Here is a 20,193-nt window from a genome sequence, read left to right as displayed (position 1 = left end):
TTTCTTCTTTCAAAATGTTAATATGTCCCAAAAAAATGGTTCAGTTCTTCAAAAGTTGGCATTTCTATTATAAAGAGCCCTGCTCAAAGCCCACATTTTCATCATGAGCAGATGAGATTATATACTAGCATTACTTTTTTCTAGCCTACTCTAGCATTGTTTTTTTTTTTAATTTTTTTTTGCTGTGCTTTAAACCTACATTACTGATATACAGAAAGTTGTTTCAAGTAAACTTTCAAAACAGACTTAGGAATACTCAGAATTTAGTTTGCTGTGGGTTCCAAATGAACAACATCATAATTTTTGGATTACAGTATTGTCAGGGCTAAGACATTAGAAGACAATATGTTGGGGAGCTTTATTTTTCCAGGGCCATCAAAGTCTGAAGGAGGCAACATCATTTTTTTTACATAGGATGCTTATGCGTAATTCAGTAATCCCTGTGATTAACACGTTTCCTATAGACCACAGCTGCCTGTAATGTCAGTTAGACTCTATTAACTTTTTCTCATCTCCATCTTTCAGCCACTGATGCCTGACCTTCATTACTACTACATAGTTGAACTGTCATTCTACTGGTCCTTAATGTTTTCTCAATTCATTGATGTCAAAAGAAAGGTAAGAACAATGAGACTAAAAGTACTAAAAGCTTTAACATATCATTCTTTACTTTAGGAATACCTGTGTTACATGTGCAGTGAACTGGAAATACAGTTGTTTCTAGTGTTCAGCTCTTGCAGATACCAATCACTGAGAAACTGGGATTGTCTTACTCTGTTCCTTGTTATTATAATGTGAAGTTTTTCTGCACATGGAAAGAAGAGCCTGGAGAAGATATTGAAGGGCAAATAGCAGAAGCCAAAAGAACCTTCTGCTTTCATGCAGTGACTTGAATGGAATTGAACAGGTAGTATCTGGTAGATCTATTGTTTCTTCTAAGCGTTAAAAACAATGAAATACCAAGAAAAGAGCAAGACTGCCTCATAAATTCACAGTATCACTTTGTGAGAACTATGAGGACTTTCTGTTTTTTCTACAAAAGGACGGCAAAAACGTTTCATATTAAAAAGTGATGTTATATTTAATTTTTACCCTTGCAGTCATGCAAGTGAGCTTTGCTTTTAGAGGGTTGTTAATGAAAAAAAAACAGGACTCTGTCCAAATAGAAATATTTTTCCAGAATTATTTGCAGCCTGATCCATATTCCAAGTTCTCTCCTCTGAGGAGTATCCTAGTGCATAGCACAACAAGCAGCCCAACAGTTACTCTGTAATAGCAGTCCATTGAGCTATTCTTGCAGGGGCTTTAATGTTCCAAAATCAATTTTTAAAAAAAATTTGAAAGGATTTTGTAATACCTTTATGGGCTTCCCTCAGCTGTCATTTAAATAAATGATTTTTGGCTATGCTAATGGAAAAATTACTTTTTATAGAATTTTAGCAGGAGCAGAACACTGAAAAGAGTAAATGAAGGATGCAGTATGACCTGAATAAACTTATTAGTCATTTAGAACCACAGTGTATTCCTGGGAGTCCTATGTCAGAGCCACCTATATAGAAACACACTCCTCTACTTGGATTTCCAGGTTATTCCAGAGGTAGAAATCTCAAGAAAGCATCCACAAAATTTAAATCCATATTAGAGGATAAATTATAAATAAAACAACCAATTTATAATGAATACATATAAATCCCTTGCTTGCATTGTCTGTAGATGCTAAACATTCTGACCCTGAAATGAGTAAAACTTCCCCATTTCACAAACCAAGACAGAGAGAAACAATGCTCAAGAGAGCTATATGATAGTGGAGATGAATTTAAATCAAGAGTAATATTGACTAATATATTACACTGCAGGGGCCAAGTCTGTTTCTTAGTTATATATAAATGACTTATTATCAGAAAAACTTGAGGGCAACCTGCTGTGGAAATAGAATGGGACATGGAGGTGGAGAAATGGATCACTAGCAGCCAAGAACACCCCAGCCACAGCTTTGTGATGCTGGAGCCCAGAGCACCAGATCCAAGTGGTGTCCCAAGCACCTGCTGTGTCTGAGAACGTGCAGTGTCCAGCAGAGAGCAGGAACACAACATCTGCACTGCAATGATAGCAAGTCAAAAGCCTTTCATTGTCAGCACCCAGCAGGGAACAGTGGAGATGCCATATTTATAAATAACCTATTAGATCACTCAGCAGTTTGGACTGTGGAGACAGCTCTTTTCATAGTGTAAGCAAAACTGATAACGAAGGAAGATAAGATTGGAGAAATGCAGCTGTGTCACACAGTAAAGCTGTTTGGAGTGCAAGCTGCCAAGGAGAACCACTGAGTTGAAAAATGTTAGTACCTAAGACTTACAATAGTTGACAAAAAGGAGTACAGGCTTGACAAAGAAACGAGTTCTTGCAACACCATTGTAGTTCTCTTTTAAAAGAAGGCTTATTTAAAAAAAAAAAAGTGGAAACCTTCTAATGTGCAATGTGTGGAATGGTGCCCCTATGAAATAGGGACCTGTTTAGCAGGAAGCAGGAAATGTGCCAGCTAATATTGGATGCTATTGTAATATTTCATAATTGGCATGTATGAAGCAGATTAACAGTTCTCAACCTGAGTAAGTTGTTGATGTTCTCATGTTACAGTGAAAGGAGTATTTTTATCTAAGTCTCAGTTATCATTTAAGATACTTTAAATTCAGCAGCAGTGGCTGTGTGGTGTTCTGGGATGGTCAGAAGTGCCCGGGCAGTCTTGTGCACTGCAGGAATTCAGCCAAGTGCTTTCTCCATGCAGTTGGGTTTGTCTGAAGAGGTGCAGCGTGTCCTTGCTGGAAGCAGCAGCCCCCAGCACTGGCCTAATTCCAGCACTGCTCTTTTCCTTCCTGTAGATCAAGAGCAATGTACTTGCTGTTTTCCATCGCCATTCTATTCTTCTCTGGTAGCAAACTGATGACTTAAAAAATTACTTCCAGGGTTTTTTTTACTTTCAAACACTTGTTTGTCCTTATTTAGGTGTTAAAAATTCCACCAGATTGTCTTTGCCTGACTGGAGGTGTGAGCAAACTGGGCCATTGCACAAACCTAGTATTGGTATTAAGTCAGTGAACTGTGTATCAACTTCTGTAGTTTTATAATGGCATACTTTTAGCTTCATAAATATCTACTATGTTCCTGTAATGATATTCTCCCTTAGGGGTGTTCATTTTCAAAGACTGAAACCTAGTATGAGTTGCTGCTTTACCATGTTTTTCCAGTTTCTCATGCTACTGTTTTGTAAAACACTGAAAAAAAATTATGAAAGTTTGTTAGTTTCACAAGCACCTGATGAACCTTAAAAGCAGTAAGGCTTATTTACCTGCTTCCTGGATACCTGATGTGTTGTTTAATAGAAAAATATTTGACTGATACATTTAAAGGAAAGTATGAAGTTTCTACTCAGTGCTTTGAGAGGTTTGTAGAAGGTCTAGGAGGCCTTTCTGTGCATTCACACCTCTTATTTCCAAGCATTTGGCAATTCCTGGAGCTTTTTTTTTTTTATGACAGTTCACTCATTCCAAGAACAAAATTATCTGTAGCTGCTAATTTTCTTGAATACTAAGTTTTGATTCTAGAAAATTTGTACTATATTTTGCTAAATTTGGATACTAGATTTCTTTCTTCAAAGAGACTTTTCTTGGTAAAGAAAGACACAGAATTAATTTTTTTTTTTTGTTTGTTCCAGTGGAAGCAGTTTAGATTGCATCTATTTTGCAGACCTTTCTCTTCAATTGTTGCTCTGTAATATAAGCCATGAAGATGATATTTTGCCCTTCAGTGACACTAATGTCTATGGCCACTTGGCAGTTCAGTCAGTGAGTGTGACATGTTAAGCAAATGTGGGTGACAGAGGCCTTTATTCTGGAGGGCTTGTCTACAAGTTGAGACCCATGGGGTTTCTCTGCTGTCTGCCCTCTGTTCTTCCCACTGATGGTGTCTAGAATAGGTTCTTTCTCCTGTTTTTGGCTACAGATTTTCTTAACATAGGCACATGACATCTTCCAGCAGTTACAACTGGAGGCTATGAATATTCTGTAAATAAATGTACCTTTCACAAATATACATATGATTTGAAATGCGTTAAATAAAAAAAAAAACAACATTAAAAATTCCATTCCTGTACAGCTGCTCTTCCACTATATATTGGTGAAAGTGCTGGAGTAAGCTGGGAACACAGGTACTACTTTGTATCTATGTGCTCATTACCCTTGATCTCTAACTCAACTAACTTAAATCTAACAGGTAGCATCTTCAGAGCATAGTATTAATTAATGACCTAAGGTAATGTCACTAACAGAAAAGAAACAATCCCAATAACAAAGCAGTCTTATTTATATCATTGCTACTTTTTTCTATCAGTTTTCCATAGGTCAGTCCAGCACTTCTGTTTCAGGGGTGGCAGAGTCAAGTAACTTGTCTCTTTTATGAAACATTACTACAGAAGTTTTTCCCCAGACAGCATTTCTTTAAGACTCATGCAAAAATGCAGAAGACTGCTGCCCAAGAACATTAGGATTGCTTAGGAATAATCCATATTGTCAGGAATGCCTTGAAGAATATCCAGAGGGACTAGAAATCCAGTACTTGTAGGACATAAATGTGTCAGCTGTGAAAACAGAGGAGATTTTCTGCTTGACTTTTTGCCCCATTAGGATTGCTTATGTGCTAACATAACTGCATGTGGAAGGAGAATTAAGAGCAGTGCCATAGTACATGCAGGTAAAGGAGGTGAAGAGCTAGGCTGCAGTATGGCCATAGGGCCATACTAGTAGCTTAATTCTAATCCCATGGAATAAGGTAGGTGCTTTGCTGGTTTTATTATTGTGAAATGGTGAAATGGTCACCATGTGTGGGCTTGTAGTTTTTGAAATGACTGAGATATCATACCCTTGTTTTTCCTGAGGACACTCAGAAAGGGAAACAGCCTTTAACTGTCTTTTTCTTCTGTCTGCTTGAAGAAAATTGATTTAAAGCAATGGCTTGATATGACTGCTGAATGTATTTTATTATGTTCCATGCTTCTGGGGGCCAGATAACCTGGCTGAGAAATGTTGGGTATATACTAAACTGGCATATGAGTCTCTGTTTGTAGTAATTTTATCTTTTTTCCCCTTCCCTGCTCACCTATCCTTCCTCAGCTTTGTGTTGGAGGTACTGGTGGTGCCTACTGAGGAGTAGGAAATAGGATCTTGTAGCCCCTGATAGCATTAAACGTAAGTGATAGGCTGGGAACAGGTCCTGTCCCTCTTCAGGTGGTGAGACTGCTCAAGCTGCAGGTTTTTCTATGGACTCCAGGTATGCATTGCAGGGAAGGCACGTGCTGGTACTGAGAGGCAGTGGCACTGCATGTCCCTAAAAACAGGGGCCCTGCTACATTCCCAAAGAGAGCTGCGGGAGCCCTGTGCAGTTACACTCCTCAGAACTGAAGAGACAGTGCAGTCAGGGCTGGAGCTGCTCCTGTGTTAGCTGGAGCTCATGGCCCTTTCCACAGTGCCCTCCTGCCCCACACAGGTACCTTCAGTTCCTTTGCAAACCAGGTGGTGCCCTCTAAAGGCACAGTTTCGGCTTCTCTGTTGTGAGCCACTTAGCTGAAGACTACCACAGCTCAGCAGGACTGGCCCACAAGAGCTATCAGAAAGCCAAATTCCACCTCCCAATACTCCAGGTGAGCAGGCTGCCTGAAGGAACTACTCCTTTTGACTGCATCTCTCTCCTTTCTGACAGCTCTGCATGAGAGCCACTAGTTCTGCTGGGAGCTGTGCTACAAATTTTGCATCTGGTGCAAAGGGAAACTTCTCAGTTAAATGTTGCCTATGATCTTTTCTTAAATGTTTTTATATCACTTTCTCCAAGCTGTGCGGGTAGTTCAAATAGCAACACGACTTACTTCTGACTGACTGGGTGCCTTGCTGAGAAGAGTCTCATCTCTGCAGGACCTGTTCTCTCATTAATCAGTCTGGAAGCCTACTCCAGGCTGGCAATTTGTTCCCTCTGTTTTATCTGCTCCCTGACAAGTATCTGGGAATGGGATTTTACTTCTGGGAGCTTCACTGCTTCCAGATTTTTCAACAGTAAAAGTTACTTTCTGGCCAAATACCAGAGAGTTACTGATCTGGAGACCAGCTAGCCTGCATTGTTTGGGAGGCAGTGGATTAGAACCAATTTGGAGGAGGTGCACCAGCTCACTTGAAGACTTTTTTTGACCCTGTTACAGTGTAAAGACAAAGCACCTTGATTAAAAGCAAACAAATAAAAGCCTGGATCTGGGATTCTCTCAGTTGTCCTTGGCAGGCGTCTGTTGTCCTAGTGCATTGGAAATGTGTTTAGCTTTCCTTTGTAGCTATTTTCTCTCTTCTGAATGGTGCATTATTTGGCACTTGGTTATGCATATTTTTATAACTATATGTTACTTGGTGCATAAAAAGTATGGTGGAATTTGATTTGCATGTACATATGCCTTTTCAAAGTAACTTCAACTGCAAATGTTTACTTTATTAGGTTAAATTACTGTGAACTGGGAAGTGTGGTCATTGCCTTTCAGTAATGTTTTTGCATTTGGTTAACATACAATGATTATTTTATTCAGTCTAAATTAAATATAGAGAAGGGTTTATAATGCACTTACATAGTAGATATTTTTATAACTTAAATATAATGCTGGAATTAAGAAACCACCATCCGTTTTTTTATATGAGTACAGAATATCAGTTTGCTTCATTATTTTTTTTTTGGTTTTTGTGTCTTTTCCTTGCTTCTGCTGCTCTAGGATTTTGGAATCATGTTTACACATCACATTGTAACAGTCACCCTGATTACCTTCTCATATGTAACCAATTTGACACGAGTGGGAACCTTGATCTTATGTCTCCATGATGCGGCTGATATTGTCCTAGAGGTGAGATAATTCATACGTCATCCTGTCAGCAGGTAGACTCTTTTTGCTATGCAGAACAAGTGTTTCCTAAGCCAGTTCCAGATAGTAATGGTGATTAATATAGTGTATTTCCTTGCTTAAATATCTTGCACTTGTAGCAGCACATGCTTCTGATTTCAGACTGGTTTATCCCTCGATATGTTGCTTGTACAGAGCAGAGACAGGTAACGCATTGCATGCCAGGGAGGGTTACTTGCAAATTTTAAATGCAACATGGTAAAATCAAAAGCTGAAGTTGCAAAATCTGGAAAGTGGTGGAAGTGGGTCACCTGGTTCTTAAACCATGACATGGTGTGTGGAGCAATAACCCTGTCTCCAAAAGAATCAAGGTGTCACGGTGTGTTTCTGCTCTGCTTTGCTGGACAGAGGGTGTTGGACAATTTAGTGGCTCATTTGGGCATGGTCAGTGAGCTGACCTCTGGTTTTCCAGGTTCCCGTGCCTCTGGATCCCAGTACCAGCATTAAGCAGTTATATTTGGAGAAGAAGGGGTGATTGAAATTATTTTAAGTCAAGATGGTCTGTAACTTCCATCGTGGCAACTTAGAGATGTTGTCATCCTTGATCTGCATCAGTTACTAGACAGCTCTGGTCATGCTGGAATTTGGCTGTCTCTGAACTCTCCTCCAAAGCTAGTAACTATTTTGTCTGAAATTATTTGAGTACCTGCAAGGATACCTGTTATGCAAGAATACAGATTCACTGTGTGAGTCACCTATTGCAAAATCAAGATTCTGCAATTCTAATTCAGTAGGGCTCTAAATATGGTTTTGTTTTTTAATATTTTGTAATCTAGAAGGCACATGCTGCCTGAGATAGAAATCAAAAGGGAATGTGGACTTTTCATTATAAAAATGATCAATAATCTTTGCAATTTGATTTTTCTGTTTTAGCAATGTGTATAGCTAGCTGTGACTTCACCTAAACTTTCTTCATTCCTCTTTTCTCACCACCAGAAAGAAGTATTTAAAGATGTTTATTCTAGATCAGACCAGTGCAGTACCTGTGGAACTATAAAAACTCTGGAGAGCAGCCATACTAGGCTAGCTGAAACTTTACCCTCTGTCCATTCACTAAGACAAAGAGAAATTGCTGGTATTCTCACTGGAGTTGCAAACATTGACCAGATATGCTTCCTCATGGGCACATCCTTAAGTGGTCTTTCTAGTCAATTCTTTCATTCTGGTTTGACTGGAAATTCTGCTGGGGCAGTGAGTCACAACACTGGTGCCTTATGAGAGGAGATGAACTCTTGCACACTGCTGGCATTACTAAGGGGAAAAGTCAGTGCAGAAGAAGAAAACTATCAAACTGTGAAAGAAGTTGGTTAATTATCTTGTCATGATGGGTCAGTTGTGCACCTGACCTCTGTTACCTATTATATATTTGTAAAAATGTCAAGCTGCTTCTGGAGGCCACTAGACTCTTTCCATCTACCATTTCATAATGAAACACATCCACTGGAAAGCCTGAAAGCACCATTTTTTGTTATTCTCATTACACAATGTGGTGTGCATTGGTGGGAATACTGGAGGTAAGATTTTTTCCACAGGTCTTAAAGTATCTGGAGGTACAGAAGAACTATAGTACTATTTTTCAGGAATATGCAGTGCTGTGTTACTCAGTTGTAGTCATGGTTTTTAAACTCAGAAAATTGTGTTCTATTGTCTTAGGTGGCTAAATTCCATCCAACAACAACATATTCACTCCCCTGTTTTTTGTAGTCTTTCTTTACCACTATAATTTGTAGAATTATTATAATTTGTTATTTGAGAAGCAGTGTCCCAATAGTTGTACTGTTTTTGAGAAATGACATGATACTACTACAAGTTGCCACTGTAATATCAGCTTCGTGCATTATGAAATCAGTTTTTTAGACTGCCACCATGGAAATACATCCAGAATTCCTGGACTGAATTTTCCATCATCTGAAAAGCAAGGAAATTAGTAATCCTTCTGCTTTGATATTGGCACCAAAGTGTTCTCTTTTCCTCGAAACTAGGCTGTGAGTACAAACTGCTGGGAAATTCATTTGCGTCCTCTAGAAAATAGGGTGGATTAAGAAGGTTATGGTTTCTTCTCAGCACTGGTGGCTTTCCTTGTGTTCTGGAAGCTTCCGAACTTGGTTTCTTTAGTGAGAAATATTCTTCATGTTCAGTTTTTAGTGGGAACATTGAAGAAATTGGGTAACATCCAAAAGTGCAAGTTTGGTTTGGCATCCAGATTATCTGTTTCTCTAGTTTGAATTCTGCATTCAGAATTGTATTCTGTATGCAAAGTAATTTTGCTCATTCTTAGCACTCTGGAAACCCTGCACAAGTATCTTCTGGGATATTGGGAGCTGGATGCAGGTCCCTCAGAAAGAAGCTTTGAAAGGGTTCCCAGTGGCTTAAGTGGACACAAAAGGGTTCCCAGTGACTTAAGTGGACTCTTTGGATACATTTGACAGAAAGCATGGAGAAGGACAATCTCTGTCTCAAAGCAGATGTTATTTTAAATTAATTAACTGCTTGCACAGATTAACACTGTGGAAGCAGCACACACATCTTAAAACAATCTTCCTTCCCTATATACCATTTTCTTCAGGGAGAAAAGGGTAAAGAAACTTCTGGGAAGGTCATTGTTTTAATGAGCAGTTTCAGAGAAAAGTAATGAATTAGTGAGTCCTTCACTGGGAAGGAGTCAGAAGACTGCATGAAGACAAGTGAGAAAAGCATGTAAATAGAAGCATAAGGCAACAAGTTAGAAAGCAGAAGCTGAAAACAGAGCTTTGCAAAAAGACTTGAGGGGGAGGAGTATAACCTTTCAGGTGGAAACTATTCTGTATAGGTAGAAAAGGAAGAAGAGATGCTTTAGAAAAATGTAGTATATGGGGTGTACTGGAGGAATTGAGACAAAGTTTATATATAGCTGCTACTAGAAGATCAGAGAGCATGGGGTACATGGAAGGTAGATGGATGCTGAAAATGCAAAGGTGAGAGATAAACAGGTAAAAAGTTTAGGGACAAAGACACCATAAACACACTGGGGATCAATAAAAGTTATAGAAGAGGTTTGCGAATCTGAAATTGTAGAATCTCAAAAATGAAACTGAGTGGAAAATAAATTAAATACATACTCTAGTTTTATGTAGTCTGATTTGCTTTTTTTTTTCCAAAGAGGTTATTTTCCAGCTGCTTGGTGGAGAGGAGTTCCAAAATCACTGTGCAGTGGCCCAGTGAAAATGTTAGTGATTTCATAAAAATTTGATTTCTTCTTTTTCTTACAGCTTATACACAGTACAAGAGAACTCAGTTGTCCTCATGGAAGTAAAAAGACATCTTTCTCTTTTGCAGGCTGCCAAAATGGCAAACTATTGCAAGTGTCAAAAACTGAGTGACCTTCTGTTCCTTACATTTGCCGTTGTCTTCATTGTCAGTAGGCTGGGCATATATCCCTTATGGTGAGTAAGGACATTGTTTCCCTCAAACGCTAGGAAACAGACTTGGAAATAACTATGTTATAATTGAACATGATTCACTGCCATTACTCTGTTTCCCAAAGCACCAGAGAGTTTCAGACATAACCAGGTGCTGAAATAGCCTATTTGCTAGAGTACCATTTAGTTTACTGTGTGCAAGATGAGAAACGTCTGGGGCTTCTGCTGGTTTTAAGGTAGAAGTGGGTTGGAGACAGCATAGTTTCAGACTAGCAGGTGGCTGGCTGTGTTGGCAAGAAACGAGGGGAAAATGAAAGTATTAGTCACCAAAAAAACCAACCAGCAGCTAAGCTTGAAGCTAGGATATTCTCAACAGCTTTCAGTACATGCTTCATGAACACTTTCAGCTTAAAGAAAAACACAGTGACCTGCTGAAATCGGTATGAGGATGTTATTGCCATGCAATTACAGATTGCAATACTGCAGGCTACTCCTTTTCCACCTCTCCTTTGAGCTGGGGTTCCAGGGGGCAGCTGTGTAACACATGTCTAGAAGGTAGTTACACAGCTCTTACTGTAATGTCATGTCTTCCCAGAGAGCTGCTTGCATGTGCTTACACTCTCTTGTAGGTACACAGACTGAACAGAGATGTTTGAGTCTTTAGCTAGGATCTTCTGCATCCAGAGGGCAGATGGCTAGTTGGGAAACATATGGATGTACTTCACTGTAAAAATACATTGAAGTTTTTCTACAACCTGTGCACTGTATATGAGGAGGGCTCAGAGAAGGTGTTTGCTTTGGCTCTTTTCTATTCTTAATCCTTTCGTTCTTGTAAACTGAACTAGCACAAATATCTGTATTTCTAGGAAAGTAAAAGTGGTCTTTCATTGCATCAGAAGATAATGATGGCAGTTTTGTTCTTGGGAAGCACCAAGAATGCCAGAAACTATACCCTTTGCAGAATTTATTTATATTACCACCAAGATCCTTATTCAGATATGCAGAGGATTTACAGATGCCAATGTCAACCTCCTTGCTACAGTTTCCTTTCCAAACCTCTCTAATGATACCTCTTTGAGGTTTTGTTAATACAAAAAGGGTAAAACCAAGATGCCCTTAGGGAGCTGTCATAAGCTCTGCTTAACCCTACAGCATAGAAGTCTCATTTAGCATTTGGTGACTCCAAAGATATTATCATAATACCTGGTCCCTACTGTGCTGAGAGTTGGTGAACAAACGTGGCAAAACATGAAAATGGATAGACACACAAACTCCATGTTTAAAAACACTATTTTCTTGAAGGAGCAATTTTTTCTTTCTTAAGCAGTTGTGCTTCTCTTCCTCAGTCCTTCCTTGAAGCCAGCTCGGCCATTCACTGAATTTCTGTAAATGAAATAAGCTAGTTTTTCTAGTTTTATGATCTCAGATAGGAAAAATGGTGGCATTATTGCTCAGAGGATTTCACCTCTCCCTTGCTTTCTGTCTTATATTGAGAAATGGAGGGAGGACACAATTTTGGCTGTGCATTTCTGCCACTGGAGACTGCAGTACATGACTGTGCTTAAGGGAAGGTTCAGTCAGATGAGGACTGGATGGGTTTGCAAAGGGGAAGTCATACTTGGCCAACCTGATAACATTCTATGATGAAATTACTGGCTTGTAATTACATAATTACTGGATGATTGGGCAGAGTGCAGGTTTGTTCATGTTTCCAACCTGTGAGGTATGACTGATACACCACAGACTTGCGCTGCCATCCAAAGGGAAGGAACCTCAACAGGCTGGAGATACAGGCAACAGGAACCTCAGAAGTTCAGCAAAAGCAGTGCAGAGCTCTGCACCAGTATTTTCTGGGGGCTGACCACCAGGAAAGCAGCCTTGCACTGGAGATTTCAGTGGACACCAAGGTGAACACGAGGCAGCACTGTGCCCTTGTGGTAACGAAGGCTGGTGGAACCCTGGGCTGCATTAGGAGGGGTGTGGGCAGCAGGCTGAGACAGGTGACTCTTGCTTTCTACCAGCCCTGGTGAGGCCACATGCAGAGCACAGAGTTTTGGCCTGCCCAGTATCAGAGAGGTACAAAGCTACTGGAGACAGTCCAGCAGATAGTCACCAAGATTGATTAAGGGACTGGAGCACCTCTCACGTGAGGAAAGGTTGAGACAGGCGGGACTTTTTAGCACAGCAAAGAGAAAACTCAAAATGGGTATTATCAATATAGAAGTACGTGAAGGGAGAGTGTAAAGAAGACAGGGGATTTTTCAGTGACAGGAATGCAGCAGCTGACAGTGCTGTGTACTCCCTGTCACAACCAGAGTGACTGGTGATCCCTCTGCCTTGTCATGATTTAACCCCAGCTGCCAACAAAGCCCCACGAAGCTGCCCACTCACTTCCCACCAGTGAGATGGGGAGAGAATCAGGAGGGTAGAAGTGAGAGAACTCATGAGCTGAGATAAAAACAGTTCAGTAGGTTAAGGCAAGAGCTGTGCACACAAGCAAAGCCAAACAAGGCTTTCATCCACCACTTCCTGTGGGCTGGCAGGTGTTCAGCCACCTCCAGGACAGCAGGCTCGGTGTGTAATGGTGACCTGGGAAACACCATGTGGTGTGGAGTATCCCTGGGGGCAGCTGCCCAGCTGTCTTCCTGTCTAACTCCTTGTGCACCTCCATTCTGCTCACTGAGGGCTGTGTGAGGAGCAGAAAATGCTTTTGCTCTGTGTGAGTGCTACTCAGCAAGAACAGAAAAATCCTGGAATTACCAACGCTGTTTCCAGCACAAATCCAGATTATAGCCCTGTACTACCTATCATGAAGAAAACTAAATCCATGCCAGCCCAAACCAGCGTATCCCTTAATCAATGAAAAATACATTTTTTTATTTGAATATACTTATACTTCAGTGTGTTATGTATGATCTTTGATTTTTTTAAGACCATTTTATTTCCAGACTAAAGCCTTGATGTATGTATTCCTAATGGCTACCCTTAGATACAGCCAGAGGCACTTTCATTGTTCTCAGCTGTACTGTAGGCAATGCATGTGGGAGTAAGATTTAGCAGGGATGAACCGTGGGATACATGAGCTTGTGTCTCCCAAATCCTTTTCATCTATGAACTAGCAATTCTAAATCTTCAGCCCTATTAGTTTGCATGCCAGCAAAGATGACTCACTGGAGTGGCAGCAGGCCAGGAAGTATAGTTTTGCTCGCCTTTGCTGAAAATTTAAAATAGCAAAATTTGGTGCCTGATTAATATTACATAAATATGCAAATTTTTCTGGCATAAAAGCTGAGAGGTATAAAATCAGTGTGCATGTAATGTAAAAGAAAGGGTGTAATTTATAAGAAAACTCCCCCCGTGCAGGAAGGTGAATACCCCAGACAGGCTTCCAGAGACATCACTTCCAAAGCACTGGTGTGCTGTTGTGCTGCCACTTAGAACAAATGGCATTTAATTTTGCATAAAAGTGCTAATAAAGGATTCAGAATGTATCAAATATTGTTGTTTGAAAGATGTTTAACATCGGGGCTAAGACAGAAGAAACTGGCAAGTAGGTACATATTTAGCAGTCTTTCTGCAGGCATCTGGAGTTCATTTCAACAATAATTCAAAAACCCCAGGATACTTTCTGCCTCCTGCTGCTAAGTGCATGTAGGAGTAAAGCTGCTATTTTCACTGACAAGACATTTTGCTTGTGAAATTCTCCCACTTGCACATAATCACTGTTCTAACAAATTACAACATAGAACACAACCCTCCATGAGTCAGGGGGAACATGTTGCCTTCTCAGGTGATACAGGATTGTAGGGAGAATGAAAGCCATCTCAAGCAAAAATTTAATACAAAATATGCAAGTCCTTGGCTAGTCTAATCAGACTGGGTAAGGCAGTTACTTCCAGCTCTCAGTTTATATTTATTTACCAGGTTAAGGCACCAAGACAGTTAAATTTAGGCTCTTTAAAATTGCTCTGACTAGTTACTAGCATGCAGTTTTCCTGAGTTTTTCACTTTTTTTGATTAATTTTATAGTGAGTTATATTGTCTGGGAGGAAAAAAACCTCTGCTTCAAGTAAGTGTTGCTGACAAGTACTGCTGTCAAAAGGTGAGGACACAAGCAAACAGCCTTGGCATTTGTGTGACTTGTAAGGTCTCAGCATGCACATATTACATGAATGCACTGAAAAATGTAAAATAGTGCCTTAACGGTGCAGGTTTAAATGAAAGGCTGATTGAAGCAGATTCCAAAGAGCAGAGGTCATGTTCTGCATATGCTGTCCTCCAAGTTCTCATCTAGGCAAATTTGGTATAATCCAGGTAGTCCATATTATGTCCTTCTGTTCTTGATCTCTTCATACACTGTCGGTGTCCAGAGTATTATATTACATTAAAAGCTGTGAAGATGGACAGTCAACTACTTTGATTATAGTCTTGTATTGTCTTTGGTATAGTCTTGTCTGATTGCCAGTAGGTACATCTTAGCTGGATCTTCTACTTGTGAGTCTGTTTGGACATATTCTGGGGAAAAAAAAATGGAAAAAATAATTCTCACTGTTAAAATTCAGAGGAGTATGTCTTCTCATCAACTGCAGTGTATGGCTGCTAAATGAGATTTTGGTGCCAATGTACCTTATATAAGTATGGGTCAGCCAGTCCTCAGAAAAACAACTTTGTTCCTTGCTATTCTTTAATTTTTAAAGCTTGTTCATGACTGTACACACAGTCTGGTTCATGGCTGATCTCTAATTGCCTTTATGTAGCATGAGTATCTGCATGAACCAGACAAGCCTGGTGTGATTCTTCATGAGTTAAAATTAACTTCTGTTCACCGTGGTGAGCTGTAATGAACCAGTTAGTTATTACCAGACTTGCAGTCATCTCTGCATGACTGGCAGAATAGCTCCTCCTGAGTTCCACCACTGGCTCAACACTAGTGTGGGGCATAGCCCTGTCGCTAATGCACATGCTGGGTTTCCAACTAGTGCTACAGTATTGCCAGTTTGCACTGTTCTTTCATTTGTCCTGGAATCAGCTTCTCTCTGAGCAAATAGGACAGTGCAGAGCCCCCATAAGAAGCAGCTACAAAGATTTGCTGACCTTCTCTTTTTCCTAGTTTTGTTCTTTAGCTGATATTGACTGGGTTTGTGCAGCTCTTAACAAGCAGTGAAGTTGAGCTGCTGTCTTTCATGCTGGTGTTCTTTCCTGGCACATTTTCTCCTGATTTGCCCTTGGACTAGCTGTATTGTGTGAGAGGACAGCCTGTGGACCCCAGCAGAGTCACCCTCCTTCCACTCCTCTGAACACTCTGGTAAAACAGAAAGCTACAACCTACCCTTAGACACCCTACAGTGCCACAGCAATACGCAGGCAGTATTTAAAGCAGGAGTCCTGGTCAAGTACTTCACATAGTAAAAATTCAGGTAGCCAGATGAATCCCAGCTGCCCAGACCTTGTCTGCACTCTGAATTAATATAATTGTTTTGCAATGGTTTTAGTTACTCTTGTTGGATTGTAAACCTTTCTATTCTAGCCTAGCTAGTATAATAAAATAACTTTTTTATTAAGATAATCTCTTCTGACACTGTCTCAAGCTCATTTTCCTCACAATATTGTCTAAATCAGAGCACAGTCATATGTTGCTTGTGTGTAGCAGATACCAAAAGAATAAATTATGATTTTGATACTTGATTTCTAATGCTATTCATACTGTCATTGAGTGGATGCTGTCGAACTAGCAAAATTATCTGATGTACTTACATTTCAGTCTGTTTTTAGGTTCAGCAGGCAACTTATAATCAATCAGTTTATCAAGAGCATTTAATAACAAGGTTTTGGCAAACTAACAATAGTATATTCAAAGAACTCATAGACTTCAATTTATGGACTAAAAAGAAGGTTTAATTAACTAAGTTTCTATAAATTTACTCTCAATTCTTGTCTTAGCTCTTTAGCAGAGTGTATATAATGTTGTCATCCCATCTGCTTCTGACAAAACATTATCAAATATTATCCTTTCTAATGCCTAGTTATTTTATTTCCTCAAATTTTTACAGCATTTGTGAACTCAGGCCTCTGGAGTTTTACAAGAAACAAGGATGAAATCTTTGGAGTACCAGGTTAATACTGATCCAGCTACTTACAGGGAAGCTATAAGAAATTGAAAGGTTAGAGGTGTCATTCGCCATTATGGGCTTGCAATGTAAATAACAAAAAGTGGCATTTGCTCAGTGTTGCTGTTTTTAAATTTTTCATGTGATCACAGCAGGTAAAAATTATATGAAAAAAAATTCATCAGACTTCCAAAACTAATACTCATTTTTAGTTTCTACAGACTGTATTCTGTGGCTGTAATAATGCTTTCTGTTGTCAAGTATAGCCTACTCAGTTGGTGTTGTTACTTCTCCTTTTATTAAGAAAAATGTCCTGTCTAAAACCTGTGCTCCAATTGGAAACAGGGCAGATACCTGTGCAGTGGCACTTGTCTTGCTCAGAATTATTCTGCCCATTGTAAATGTGTCAGGGCAAGAGAAGCAGCATGGATGTTCTTCTTGTGGCCAGACATCTTAGCCACTTTTAAATGAGCCTGGGTAGCTTGTGCAAACATTCTGCCTCTTCTCAGCCCCCTTTCTCTTAAGGATATCTTTAGCACCAGGGTTTGCTGTTACTGGCACATTTTTTAGTGGTGCTACAGAGTCAATACAAGAGCAGAACAATGCTACTGCAAGCATCTGATGTGTGTGGGATGTAAAAATCATAGCTCTGCAAAAGCAGGAGAGTAAGTTAACTTACCAGCTTGAAATAGTAAATGACTTATGAACATCACAAACAGCCATGATGGAGCTGGCATCTCATCCATGTTGAGCTAGGAGGTCATTGTGGCTAAACACCCTGGGAGAAACCCAGCCCCCATGTAAATGAGCACATTCTATAGGTTTCATTGGTATTGCACAATGGCTGAGTTTGACCCATATTATCTCTGAAAGTATAAATAACTATTAAGAAAATTGGATTAAACTGAAAACAGTTTAGGGATGGTTTCACAGATATTGATGTGACATATAGTTAAACACAACTGCACATATTTTTAGTCAACACAAAGGGGCAGAAGAATGGCTTTTTTATACTCTAATACTCTGTGTTGCAAAGATTGGAAACTATAGTTTACAACAAATGCTTTTCCTCTTTGGAAAAAATGAGTCTTACATGTGCCTGAAGATTTTCAGATTTGGAAGTGTCATTCTTAGCTTAACATAGTTTTTCAGTACCCATGAGTTATTATCGTGGGCCTTCACACAAACGTTTTGCCATAATACATTACTGATATAACACCTTGCTGAGTATAACTACATTCTGCTAGGAAATTTGAGTTCTCTCTATATCCTGATGTCTATGAAGGACTCTTCTGAGGTTTGTGTTTGGATTGTGAAAAGTCTATGACCTTGTATCTTTGGTTTTTATCTATCCACAAGAGTGTAAATGCTACTATTCATACCAGTGCCTGCAAAATAAGCTAAAGAGCAGTAACTGCTGATGAGAAGGAACTGAGTGAAAAGCACAGCTGAAACCAGGACAGTGACAACTGGATCAGATCTCTTTTACGTACATCAAACATGAATAGTTTCCTGCCTGCTCCATTATTTTAGTTAAGTAATTGGAAATCCTATTGATCTGCACACAGGGCATAAAATAACACAGTCTCATTGGCAGGGCTGTAATTTCTGTAATTTCTGCAAAGACATATTGTTCCTGATTAGTATTAGGACAGGAGCCACCCATCTCCACAGCAGCAGAGCATGTACCATGTACTAGTACCATGTCAGGAAATCCTCTGATGTGGGGCTGCTGTGGGTGAGCAGAATGCCCTGTGGTGGTGACCTCACTGATAAAATTGAAGTGTGTGGATTTAATGTTGTTCTGAATACTGACTCAGTAGCTTATATTCTTTCTGTCACTGCATTTTCCAGAGATCTTTCATCATCTCTCTAAAAGGAGGATAATGAGCATCAGCAACCAAACAATCTGATGAATCAGTCTGAGATGCTGTTGAAAGATCATCTCTCTCTCTCCTCTCTCTCTCTCCTCTCTCTCTCCTTCCCTCTCTCTCCCCCTCCCCTAGTCCTTCTTTTCCTGCTTCATTGCTTCTGTGTGGGTGACTGGTTCATCTGACTCTTCTCTGTTCACAGTGGGTCTCTGCTACTCCTCTTGTATTTGCCATGCACTGATACTCTGGAGAGCTGAAAATGTAAGAGACAGCAGGATCTGAAAAGGGAAACAAGCTTGTTCTCCCACTCAGCAAGAACCAAGAGGCAGAACAGTGATATAGACACAGCAGCTGGCCAAGCTGAAACTCAGATGAAAAACTTGGCAGTATAGCCCTTTATGTACTGGATTTCCTATAATTAAATATTTAGCTGCACTGCAGCTTGAGGACTCCAGTACATGAAGTGCTATAAACCAAAGTTTCCTTAATTGGATGACTGTTTTGTGTGTGATTCCATACACCTCTCAGGTAAAAAACTGTTTAACTCATTTGAAGTCTCATGCAGGAATAGCTGTGTGTAAGGTCTGTTATGTAGCACTGTCATTAAAAGTAACTAGGAGAGCCTGGGATATGAAGTCCCATTAGATTTCAGTCAAGGTCTAAATCCCAAAGATGAATCTTGACACTGATAAAATGTATCTGATTTATCATCCTGTGGCTGATCAACTTGTGCACATACGTGTGCTCTCATATTCTACTGCTCTTAATTTATGTGTGAATCTCAGTGATATTTTTTTCTACCTGTCAGTTTTATGGCATCTGTTAAGGAAGGTAGTCCACAGTGTTTTATAAACAAGCTAATAATTCTCACAGCATCTTTATGTGGCCAATACTTTGTGCCCATCTTTAAGAAAAAATGAGTTGTGTAAAGAAATTTGAACATTTCTTAGATCATGTAAGTTAATATAACAGCTAAATCCACAATTTAGAAATCCTGACTTATTATTCTATGGTTGCAGACACCTTTTACCACATATAATGAAGAATAAACTGCTATGTTTTGGGGGCAGAAATAAGTGCAATTGTTTGGTTTTTTAAAGGAAAAAATACCAAAAAAAAAAGAGGCAGAAACTTTAAAGCATTACTGGTAGGAGTACTACTGAGTTACTTGCACTAAATGGAATAATTAATGTAACTACATAATTGCCTAAATGTAATTACCTATTTTCTTGACAATGTATGCAGTATTGAAAGGTGTCCCAATACAGGTGTTATGGTGCAATATAGAATACTGTTGTCTAATATACACAAATGGAGCTAAAAACATTTATTCTGAATTATTTAGACAAGCTGGTATCATATTGTAATGTCCTTGGTCATATCTGAGACTTCTGTCTATTGTGCCCTGTTAACAAAGTGACTTTAATTCAGCATGTTGCAGCAGAATGTGTTGGTCACTGGACAGTGATGCAGAAGGGAATGCAACTTGCAGTAGCAGTAATTTCAGCTGCACAGTTTCTGCTCCCATTGGATTTGATGATAGTGCCCATCATCCTGCTATGCATCATTCTTTTCACCTCTTTTCGTTCCTCTCAGGATCCTTCCAGAAGCAAACACAGCACATTCTTGTCAGTTCTCATACAATAAGGATTTTACTCTTTCCCCCATTCCTCTCTTTCTTTCTTCATCTCCACATTTTCCTTTCATCCATGGTGCAAGACAAGGGATCAGCTTGCCTAGAATTAGTAGCTGATACCCAAGAGCCTGGATTTAGGCCCACTAAGTTGTGGGAAGGGAGTGTAATATTAATGAGTTATTGTGGATCTGTTACCTCTAGT

At 39.6% G+C, this 20,193-nt stretch overlaps 1 protein-coding gene across 2 annotated transcripts in view; it reads left to right on the top strand.

The window, feature by feature from the left end:
• Positions 1-20,193, top strand: part of CERS6 (ceramide synthase 6) — a 94,682-nt gene that overhangs the window by 67,034 nt on the left and 7,455 nt on the right. For both annotated transcript variants that reach the window (XM_062498068.1, XM_062498069.1), the window contains exons 6-8: positions 526-618; positions 6,794-6,922; positions 10,295-10,401. In XM_062498068.1, the coding sequence (XP_062354052.1) occupies positions 526-618; positions 6,794-6,922; positions 10,295-10,401 (329 nt within the window). The remainder of the gene's footprint in view (positions 1-525; positions 619-6,793; positions 6,923-10,294; positions 10,402-20,193) is intronic.

Source organism: Cinclus cinclus, chromosome 9 (genome assembly GCF_963662255.1).
Source record: "Cinclus cinclus chromosome 9, bCinCin1.1, whole genome shotgun sequence".
Taxonomy (NCBI): Eukaryota; Metazoa; Chordata; class Aves; order Passeriformes; family Cinclidae; genus Cinclus; species Cinclus cinclus.
This window is presented reverse-complemented; position numbering and strand designations above follow the sequence as displayed.